Below are 12,087 nucleotides of genomic sequence, written 5' to 3' on the forward strand. Positions count from 1 at the left end.
TGTTCAGCTTTTCTTCGTCATGCAACATACAAAGCGTTCTATAAAAAAGATCCCACCTATACTGAGATTACTACATCATGACCATTTCACTGACATGCATCATCGTTCACCTGCATTAACTACCAGATTAAAAATCCTTGGCCCTGACCATTGTAAAGTTGCAAATAGTTACGTTTACCTAGGACATATACACCAGAGGTTAGGTAACTTTAAGCGTGCGAAAAAGTATGAAGATCTCGCTCTCGACATATACCTCAAGGAGCTCGGTCCTGACCATATTTATACTGCAATGGTCTACAGTAACTTGGCATCAGTTCACCAAGACTTAAATGACCTTGAGCTCGCGAAGGAATATCATGAGCGTGCTCTTGCCATTTACCTAAAGAGGGTCAGTCCTGACCATGCCAATGTTGCGAATTGTTACCATCACTTGGGTTGTATTCACCACAATTTAGGTGACCTTGATCGCGCGAAGGAATATCATGAGCGTGCCCTTGCTATTGACCTAAAGAGGCTCGGTCCTGACCATGCCAACGTTGCGAATTGTTACCATCAATTGGGTTGTATTCACCACGATTTAGGTGACCTTGAGCGCGCCAAGGAACATCAGGAGCGAGCTCTTGCTATTTACCTAAAGCGGCGCGGTCCTGACCATGCCGTCGTTGCGAGTTGTTACCATCACTTGGGTTGTATTCACCACGATTTAGGTGACCTTGATCGCGCGAAGGAATATCATGAGCGTGCCCTTGCTATTGACCTAAAGAGGCTCGGTCCTGACCTTGCCAAAGTTGCGAATCGTTACCATCAACTGGGACGTACTCACCACGATTTAGGTGACCTTGGGCGCGCCAAGGAATATCACGAGCGTGCTCTTGCTATTTACCTAAAGAGGCTCGGTCCTGACCATGCCGTCGTTGCGAGTTGTTACCATTACTTGGGTTGTATTCAGCGCGATTTAGGTGATCTTGAGCGCGCGAAGGAATATCATGAGAATCAAGTATTTCAGCACTCTGACGTGACAACGGACTCTGGTAAGCTGTGTTCAATGTGCAACATAATATAAACACATCCGCTTGAGTACAGTAACAATCTCTTGACAGTCTGCGATTGTGATTCAGACCACAGATACAGTGTAATTAGTAAATACAGTGTATTAACTATTCAGAGCCAGGTCAAGCGCACACTCATTTCTCACCGAGCTTGGATGCATGAAGATCATTAACCAGAGTTTGGAAATCGCCTGTGATTTCGTAATCGTTTATTGCAAATAATATAATTGTATTGAGCCACTCGATCGATCATCTACTATAATCGGAAAATTTCTTTATAAGAATTCCACTTATTTTTTACCTTTGTGCTAGTCAACGTACATTTAATACAACCTTTTTGAGTTTTTTGACCGTGGACCACTATCGTAAATGATCGATTAAGCGCCACGGCGCTTATTTCATTTCCCCGTTATTGGTGTGGCGCTTATACTACAGCGGCGCTTATTTCAACAACGGGTAAACCACTGAGGGGAATATATAGAGACTTAAGGGAGGTGCGTACTAGGTATGCATAATTTAGTACAAAATTTGTACACCTCGAACTGTTATATGAATCCGGTTTCAAGAGTTTCCCTACATATAACCTTTAGAACCCACGAGTTGGTCGAGCTCTTATTTCTCAAGCGATATGGTTTTGATATCTCTTTTTAGTATACAGCTATTTCAAAAAACGTCGTCGGGAGAAAAGCAAAAAGTCTTCAAGCCAAGACCGCAAGGTAACGTGGGTTGTTTGGAATCCGTCTTTTGCTGGCAAACAATCACTCCACTAAACTGGTCTCTGATTTTATTCGTCATTTATACTGAACCATACTTATCGTTTTAGTTTTTAAAAAAGCGCAAGGTAAAAGTACGTTTCAGTCGAAGTGTCTTCTTCCTTATTCTCATCTTTGAAAGCAATTTTGTTCAGCTAATTAGCAAGGAAAAATGACATTAAATTTTACATTTTATCAATTTACATAACGTAGTAACGAAGTGGGGGAAAAAAATATTATAAACAAACATTTTTCCGAATAATGGTTCCTACTCGAGCATTAATTAAAGCTAGCCTAAGTCTGCTGAAGGTAATATTTTGCACTACACCGGCATGTGAGAATGTATGGAGAACCACGTCGCCTTTATTCCACCTCGTTTAGTTTTTTAAATGATAACGATTCCCCGGGGGGGGGGGGGCACTCCCATACATTACCTATACGGGTATGTGCCGCCCAATTGGGTCGTGATTTTGAAGCTCCTGATTTAGAACGGGGTATCCATTTCAGAGGCGTTTTCTAGAACGGGGTATAAAAAAATTGTGGATCACGGCTTTATCTTCTGCTTAAAATTTTTGCTGATTATGAAGAAGCTTTTATTTGATGTATAAGTCGAACAAAGAAAGAAATATCTCTTTAAAAAAACAGGGCTATTTCAATTTACAAACTTTCTAGAACGGAGTATAAAAAATTGGCCCATTTCTAGAAGGGGGTATCAGTTTTAGGACGAATTCTAGAACGGGGTATCAATTTTAGGGGAAATTTTTTTCAGAATGGGGTGCCAATTTGGAGTCCAAAACATATACACCCAACAAATACCCAAGTGCCCCCCCCGGAACGATTCCTCTGGAAATGAATTCTAAAGGTTAAGTTTTAAGTTTAAAAAAAGAAAGAAAGAAAATTGGGGTCTGCTGTTCACTTCCCCTATAAAATATGAGACATTTTAAGCCGTAGTCGGGCAACAACGGCCACGGACAAAGAAAGCGTGATGCACGTGCAAATTAAGTTGTTGTTTTGCTAATTTAAACCTATTGTTGTTCACGGTCTCTTTTGTCGCCATTGTATTTGCTTAAGCTCCCTACTGTTTGAAGGCCCTCCAACCATCCCTGTTTTAAGAGTTGTCCAACGTTTAGAAATACTCTCACTTACAGAAAGACGTTCCATACTGTTCTCAGGGACATGCTTGAGTAGCCGCAAAACTCCTATAGGACCTGTAGCAGGTCATGATAAAAATCCCATATCACCTTTCGGTCTTGGCCTTAACTTTTTGCTTTTCTTCCGACAACGTTTTTTGAAATAGCTGTATACTAAAACAGTGGATAGTGTTTTTCGCCCGCTCTGATTGGCTACTCAATCAGGGAATATCCATTGCTATTCACTGATTCACCTGCAGTTCCCCCGAGCGAGCGACGCCCAAGTTACGAGGAAAATGGCTTCCCGGTTTGCTGCCGTAACAAACAAAGAAATTTCACAAATAATCAAGCAAGCTGTTCCCGAAATAAGCGAAGAAGGTGACAAAATTCGGTTTGGAAGTTTTAACAGGTAAATCTTTGTCCGTTTGACTTCAATTTATCGATAAAACCGGTGAAAAAGTTGGTTGTTTGCAAATGCAAATTAAGCTCAAGTCTTGAGTTACTTTATGTAGCTGAATTGTTCATAAATAAGCTTAAAACTAAATTAAATAGATTTTTTTACAGAATGTTTTTAGATACAAAGAGAATTCACAACTCCTTTTGTCGAAATTTCCCCGTAAGAGCTAAACAAATACCTTCAAAAGATTTATTGTCGGCAGGAAAACCCGACGGCCGCCGGTTCGGTTATTGCGCGCCAAAATCGTAATCGTTGGCAACAGTAAATGAGTTAAAAATCATCATTTTGGTGCTCAATTATCTCACTGTTTAAGTATATACTAAAACAATAATTAACCTCGGTGTCGATGGCTAGTGGTGGATATTTACTCGGTAAATATCCAGCCACCTCCGCTTCGGTGAATAATTGTTATATATCAAGTGCCTTAAGAAAGATGGGGCGTTAATTTGTAAATACCAAATTAGCGCCGCGGCGCTTATTCGAGAGCGGGGTGTATTCGATTAGCGGCGCTCAATCGATCATTTAGGGTAAGCTCGGAATTGCTTCTGTTCTTTCAAGAGACCAAAGTCTCTTTAATTATGGTACCATGACACAAGTATTTAATATGTTTATTTGCAAACAAGAAATTTTATTTTTTCCCGTCGATAATCGATTGAACATTTTTTTTTATCAATTATCGAATCGCTTAAAGATTTCTATCGATGATCTATTATAATCGATGATCAGCACACCACTACCAGGAACGAACTACAACGAGTTGCAAAAGTACTTGAGACACTGTACCTTTTGGCCTGTTTTGGCTTAAATGGCCTGCCCATGATTTTGTGCTTGTTACCCCCCATCCCCCCCTTCTCCTCTTATCAAAGTTGCTAGCAATACAAGACCATGCTCAAAACTTGAAGGAACAACTTTGAATGGAGGGTAGGAGGGAGGTGAGTATTATATTGCACAGAAGGGTGACTAGCAGAAATTTGAAGTAAGAAAGGCCGGTTTTTCGTAGAAGTGTCTCAACATTTTTGCAAATGGTTGTAGCTTAGGACACTTAGTACACTTACTAGAAGTCGAACTCACAAGTTTCTCTTTACGAGTTTTTTTCCTCGCTTCGTTCCGCGTCTTATTAAATCGGACGAAGGACTTTCTTGAAAGTCTAGTCTAGTCGCTCTCAATTTGCAAGTCATGCGTGGGTGCAATTCTTACCGTTATTTCTCCCAAAGAAGTTTGTATAAATGCACATAAAGTTTTTCCTTGCAAGAACCCAAAGGTACTGGGAAGCTTATTAATATAACCTGGGTAGGATACATCCTATGAACAAAAGGGTACCTTTTCCAGGCTTCAGGTATATAAAAGGGTAGGAATCTCACGAGTTAAAGTATTTGGAAGGGGTATAGGGAAACTTGTCACTGATTTAGGTGTTTAGAAAGGTCTTTTACTAAAATATTCCTAACCGACCTACCTTAAGGCTGTATCATTTTAATTTATTAAACGCTACATAAAATGACAGAAAGACGTACTGTTAGTAGGTATGTGAATGGGACACCATTTGACAATGAAAGGTATACGGAATGGGTACCTTTCCCGTCAAAAATGAAAAGGGTAAGAGGTTGGACCTCCAGGCGGAGCCTCCTTGTATAAAACTTTGTTGAGTAGCACCCCCGGGCTTGTAACTCGGATATCGGATTTTTGCAACTCGGATGCCGGCTTTTCAAGGACTTCCATGTCGGATTTGGGACCGACAACTCAGATGACAGTTACAAGATTCCGTGAATCACTGCTAGACCACAAGAACTCGCTCGTTAGCATTTCTCTCATGACGCGGTTATTGTTTAGTGCTTTTTTCCCCCGGGAATCTGTATTACTCCATTTGCCGATCGCATGATATCTGAACCACCAAAAAATTCCCGCAAGAACATAATCCACGGCGAGGTAGTTGTCCAAGTGAACCTTTAGATTACTCTCGAGGCATACGAAAGGGTCTTATTGGGGTTAAACGCTTAGCCGTAAAACAGCCACAAATTTTTCGCAAGAGTACTTCAGTTGTTAGGCGAAAAAAAATACGGGAAATTCTTTAACCTTGAGTTCTAAAAAAAGTTAACTGATGACTTTTTTTGCTGTAATTTGTCATAAACCGATAGAAACTTTTTTCTTTCAAAACAACTACGTTTTCTTCTTCACTGACGTCTGTTAACCGTAACGGAGAGTATCCCTTAGGAAAGAGTATTAAATAGAACATCATCAGATCATGCGATCAAACACAAGTGTTTCAAACTGTTTTGCAACAGCTTTTAGCGGGCCTCGAGGTCCGAGGGCGGCGATGGCGGCGAAACTGTCGTTTAATAAAAGAACTCGCCTTTTTTTCAATCTTCATCGCGATTATTCCAACTCACTTAGTTTGTCAAATACAGGGGGACACTTCTGGAGTTGAATTTCTAACTAAGAGAAAGAAAACTTCCTTGTCGTTTGTTTTCGTCTACCATAAAACAGAAAATTAGGCAATTTCATGTCGTAGTCGCGAGCAGACATGTACAAAAAACTGAGCTGCACTTGCTAAGTTGTATCATTTGTTGTTTTGCGTCTTAAACTTATTGCTTTTTTTGACGTTCTCGTTGTCGTCACCGTCTTGCGATATTAATGTGCCTATGTATTCCATATGTTGCTCAATTATTTCACCTGCTACACACGGGTCTGAACTCAATTAGCTTAGTGCAATTCGGCATTCAAAATGGATCTCCACTTAACAATATAATCGATAATGACCATCATGTAAGGGCCGAGACTGCACACACATTACTTAAAAAAATTATAGCGGAGTAACCGGGCACCTCTGTATATTGAATAACAGATTTACTTGCACAGACTACTTAAACAAATATTCGTTACTCTGTACCCCGCCTAGCTGGCAGCTTTTTTCTCTTTCTCACCTGTCTTCCTCGCCCTCACTCAGGCTCCTTAAGGCTGGTTTTCACTAGCGACGGAGTCGGAGTCGTAATCAGAAGCGTAGTGAAAACAGCCGTTCTGGTTCCGCCAACAACTCCGACGTTTACGATCAAGTGAAAAATGGGTCGGAGTCGCAAGCAGAAGCGGAGACACTAAACCAATCACAAAGCTTGGGAACGTGCATTGTGATTGCTCTATCCTTCGTCCGACTCCGACAATCTGGTTTTCTCTAGATCAGAAGCTTAGAGGAACGTAAGCAACGGAGTCGTAAGCGGAGTCGGAAGAAAATGGAAACGTTTTGGTTCTTCTGATGCATTTCTTGTCCAATCGCTAAGGAAGCTCGAGTTAACGTTTTTACGGCGTCTTGTTTTGTTATACTGTCCTTCCGAACCAAAAACAACTAGATTCCAAGCTAGATATTTTTCTAAGAAAACCAGAAAAAATAAAAAATCTTAAATGGCTAAGTTCACCGCATACGAACAAAATATTCCGATAATATCTTCCTCCTCTCCCAGCATACCTTGCTTGCAATAAATCGTGCGGATGAAATATGTGTCACGGGGGTTCGTGTGTGTGTGTGTGGCTGTGTGTTTTTAGCCATGTTCAAGAGCCATAATAGCCCTTGCTATGTTATTATTTTGCTGTTGTTTGTATGGTCAAACATGCGAATTGATCTGACGATGACGAACCTGGTTTCCATCGGCCTACCCTTTATAAACGAAGTCTCTGTGATCGAGAGTGGGCTCCCTCGCCTCGATCAGTTCAGACTCAGTGTTGAATAATTTCAGGGTCGTAACATGGTATATCCGGGTCCCACTGATCCCTATTTTCTTTCCTTCATTTTGATCCCTGAGACCAATTTTCCCCAAAATTTTGATCCCTGAGCCCTGATAAAAGAATTGATCCCATCCATGTTTTTTACACAAAATTCTAACTTAGGCAACTTTTTTTATCTCCAAATATAGAATATAGAACATGCTCAAATGGGTTGGTGAGAAAAACATTAACTTTAATTTTTTAGTGCTAGTTGAAGGTTCTATCAGAGCTTTCTATTCTGCTATCCCTGTTGATGTTGTAGTCTTATGCAAATTTCCTCTCACACACTGTTTGTGTTACAGTGAGGATCACGATCAATTACCAATGACAAAATACCTGCTTTACATGAAGTAGAAAAATTAAATGATGCAAGCCACAGGTTCCACAGTTTAACAGCTTTTCTGTGTCAAGCCCATTAACGGCTTTTCCTGGCTTCATAACCATTGTAGATTGTCAGAGGACATATCTTGTTGTAGGTCTTCCAGACCTACTCCTTCCAGCTTCAAATCTAATTGGCTCTGAAAAGTTGTCCGCCGGAGCTTGCTCCCCTTCCTCTTCGTGACCACCTGACGTAGGTGAATCATCTGATTCAACTGACCCCTGCATGGAGCAATGCAACTAGGCGTTGCTCTTCAAGGCAGCTCAAACAGAAGTTGTTTCCATCTTTTATTATTTGAACTTTCCCGATGATATACGCTCAGGTGAATTTCTATCGTCACGGTGGCCAGTCTGGTATACATGGGGATCTTCCTCTGACTGTTCCAGCCATGTGATCTTCCAGCAATGCGTTACCGTTATGGTGGAGATCTTTTAAAAGAACTGCAAGGAAGAAAGGATGATATACCTCTTGTAATTGTGCTTGAGAGCAACTACATCGCCTTTTGAATAGATAATCTCATATTCTTCGGCGGCGTCTTGAACTGTAGTTTGTCCTTCACTCCCTTGAACCTCTTTCAGCAGATCGACTTCTCTATATGCCGACGCATTCCTTCTGAACATACTCAGAGCAAGTAGAAGTGTACCAGCACTTTCTTTGGTCTTCCCTCTTGTTCGTTGCTGTCGTACACCCCGTCCGAATTCCTTCGCAAAGCTCTGCAATGCCTTTCTTTGTCGCTCCTTTCCTTCCGCGCTCGTTTCCTCGTCCATATCCTCCTTAAGGTTTACTCTTGCCGTGCGACTTTCGAAGCCATTCCGGTGCCTTTGGACCCAGCTTTCTCTGTGTGTAATGGTTTTGAGGACCGGTATAAAAGATAAACGAGGATTGGTAGAGCCTCTCTATTGATTCTAAAAGGCAGCTGGGCCGCCCGATGCGTATTCGTTCAGAGCTGGTGTTGTCACTCCACTAAAAAATTCAGGCTCCAAATCTAAGGTGGTGATACCTTTCGGGGCCAACCATTGCATAAGCCGAGGCCGAATAGCCCAAAGGGCAGAAAAAATTCTTGTAGATCAATATTGTCACTAAAGTCTGTAAATTTTGTACAAAACAAAATAGCCACTGCACGAATGAGGTCTGAAAAAATCTTGCATGAAAAAACTAATCCATCCCCGGCTCAAAAATCAAATAGTGGGCCCCTTACTGGTGGCCCTTCATGCTGAGTGCTATAATATATTAAATTCCTGCAGACTGCAGACTCTGCTACTTGTACCTAGTATGCAACATTCCTTTCACTAATTCAACCGTTTATTTTATAAAAAAAAAAACTAAAGAAAATAAACTATTAAGGTTTTGTTACTTTTATTTTCACCGAGGTAAATCTTTGGTGTTCCACTTATTTTCACTGATTCTACACTGTAATTTCAGACTATTTATCATACAAGCGTTTATCAGTTATACAGTAATGGAATGTGTCCTTTACTTTCCCGGCCCAATACTAGTACTGGAAGGTGAACCGATCTCGGTTTCTCATCAGAGTTCGAGATGACCCTAAAACTCCATGCAGTTAGAGCAGATTTATTAAATTGCGAGAAAGCATTTATTTTGCAACAAAGCGCGGGAATTCGTTGTACTTTTGTATTCTACTTTTGACGTCCATTCTAATTATTTAAGTACTTTTAAGAGTTAAGTTGCTGGTCAAAAAATACGAACCTTGATTTATTGTCGCCTTGTGACTTGCTTGCGGCGATGAGGCAATCGGGACCTATACAGTAAATTCCACTTTCAATGAATCGGTTTGTCTATTGTCCTGGCGGTATTGTTAGGTTTTGATCGGCCGGAAAACTCTATGCTTGGACCCTTGCCAGGAGTAAATCAGTCAAGGAAGTACTTACGTACCTTTCTCTGTCACAGGATTTCTTTTTGTCCTTTTTCTTCCCCATTTCTCGCAAAAAAAAGGTATGTATAAATCGCTTTCTCTGCCTTCTGGCGTTGACAGCGCGTTGAGGAGTTGCGTTACAAAGCGAGAAAAGTGACTTGAGATTCATATTACGGTGCCCTTAACAATAAATAAATTAAGAATATGATACCATGTTTTCGTCAAACAACCAGGACTTCGTATGACAGGAACTGCCGCCAGCCGGAAGCAAGAATAGGTAATGTACCTCGGCCAGGAAATACTGTGGACACAAACCTTATTATTTAAGCGGAAAAATATTGTGATAAGAGATTTTTAGACCGTGTAATAGACCTGATCCCTGATTCGGCCTCAAAAGCCTTGTGATCCCTGATCCCATTCTTCTGAGCCCTGAGCCCTTTCCTTTGAGCCCTGATCCCAGTCATATTTTGGGCTTTGAGCCCTGAGCCCATATACCATGTTACGACCCTGTAATTTATCAACTAATAAATGTAATTTGTGGCAAAATAATAAATTGTCAAATTATTGTTTTGGGGCATGTGTACTTTTATCGATTTACTTTTATCATCGGTAAAATGTTTGTTATTGATTGTTGGTTGCATTTTACGAGTGCATGCTTTTATCGTATTTATTCATTTATTGTAAAATGTACGGCTGAGCACGAATCTTTGTTTCGGAACTGCAGGACGCCTTCAATAGCTCGGTGCTTAAACAATAGTTTGTTATTTGCAAGACTATGTTTAATAATTTATTAACTTGTAGACTGGACGCCATAATACAAAAGTTATTGTAACAATAGAGGGTTAAAGGAAAAAACAAACAACTGATCATGAAGGGCAAAGTTTTTTTGCTCGCGTTATGTTTGTCCCATAAACCTCTTTAACTCCTGCTGAACAGGTTAAACTTCTCTCCTCATCCTTTGTTAAACTGCTGTTATTGAGTGAATTAAACAATATGCTTTCCAGACTGGCTGCCGAAGAACATTTTGCACCAAAACATATCACTAGCGTCATCTTAAATTTTAAAAATACCTAGCTTCTTTAGTTCGTCAGTCTGCGGGACACCTCGAATAATTCTACCACTCTCGGTGCCTAAACAATGAGCTTCTCACAGGTGCAGGGCAAAATGTACGACTGATTTTTCATTAAATATTTTAGCATAGAAAGGCCTTTCATTTTTTGATGTTTTAAGCCGACTTTGAACGAATGCTAGCGACAGTTTTATATCTCTCCTTATCAAACTCTTATATAGGTCTTACGCCTCAGGCAATATAGCTAAACGTATTGATTTTCACGATTTCTACAAGCTATCACCCTGATAAACGCTTTATGATAAAATCTGCTCATTAAACCATAACAGACAGGATGAAGGGCACTTGGTAAACAAGTCAAAGTAAATACAAGCCTCCTAAAAATGTGACGAGGAGGCCAGTAAAAAAAGACCTTAACTCTAAATTCTAGCAACAGAAACTGAACCTGATATGGGATATAACATACTACGAAAATCATCACTAACACAAAAACTAATTTCATTATATCATTCTCGAGTTCTAAGGTATTCTTATCGGCCGTGTTTGATACTTGGTTGCTTGGTAATAATTTTTCAGAATTAAGATACTGCATTCCAGACTGAGGATTATTGCTCTTCTTTGCATTCTTGTTTTGAGTAATGTTTAACAACTCGATTTGCTCTTGTTTAACATGGCCTGCTTGACCTGCTTGTATCACATGTGGGTCTTCTGAGCAAACAGAATGTCGAGTCAAAGATGACATCACGTTGCTCTGCTCGTTGCGAATCCTTTGAATGACAATAATGTGTTCGCCGATTTTCTTTCTGACCAACGAATACGATATAACCATTATGACAAATGGCAAAGCAAAGTTTATAACGAATAGAACCATCGAATAAACTTTCAAATAATGAGTGAATCCTTCTGGAAACACTTCCGCGCAGAAGCCAAACTCGCATTGGTCGCCCCATGATTGCAAGACACGAAAATGTCCTGCAGGAAAAGACAGACCAATGGATCCCGCCCAACAGATAAGTATAACACAGCACGTTTGTCTAGGAGTTGGTTTTGGGATCATAGGCTTAACAAGCAAAACACATCGATAGACAGCAAGAATGGTAAGGGATGCTGTAATAACAAGAGAACTTGTTAGCTGCAGAGAGGGAAGAATCTTGCACATGGCACTCCCAAGCTCCCAAGACCATGGTGGTTCATATGCGTGGAACGTGAATACTACACAAACCATGTTGATAATTTCAGCAAAAGCCAAGTTGCTGACTAAGTAATGTGCTGTTGGTTTGGTTCCTTTGTGTCTCCAAACAGCTCGACACACCACATAATTTCCAACCAAGGCGAGAGCTGCTATCAAACTGAACAAGACCGTGCGGATAATTCGTAAAGCTTCGGGTTCAGGAGTGAAGGAAACGTCGTCTGCTTCACTTGACTTATTAACAGTGTTAGTGATACAGGCCATGTTCACGAGAAAGTGGCTAAGGATCTTGATACACAGCCAAAACCATGTTCACATTTCGTTTCATTACTCACTCGTGATCTACACGAGAAAGCAAGTCATGATGTTGACGAAGTAAAAACGATTGCGAAGTAAATTGAACTGAAATTGCAATGTAAACTGACTTGTTTTTCCTGAC

The 12,087-nt window shown here is 40.5% G+C and overlaps 1 protein-coding gene across 1 annotated transcript; it reads right to left on the reverse strand.

Moving 5' to 3' along the window:
- Positions 1-10,247: 10,247 nt before the first annotated feature.
- LOC140952843 (neuropeptide Y receptor type 2-like) lies at positions 10,248-12,087 on the reverse strand. Its single transcript, XM_073402296.1, has one exon. The coding sequence runs from the start codon at positions 11,910-11,912 to the stop codon at positions 10,704-10,706; it is 1,209 nt and encodes a 402-aa protein (XP_073258397.1). The 5' UTR covers positions 11,913-12,087; the 3' UTR covers positions 10,248-10,703.

Source organism: Porites lutea, chromosome 11 (genome assembly GCF_958299795.1).
Source record: "Porites lutea chromosome 11, jaPorLute2.1, whole genome shotgun sequence".
Taxonomy (NCBI): Eukaryota; Metazoa; Cnidaria; class Anthozoa; order Scleractinia; family Poritidae; genus Porites; species Porites lutea.

Coding starts and splice junctions, on each gene's coding strand:
- LOC140952843 (XM_073402296.1), bottom strand. CDS start 11,912: ATGGCCTGTATCACTAACACTGTTAATAAGTCAAGTGAAGCAGACGAC.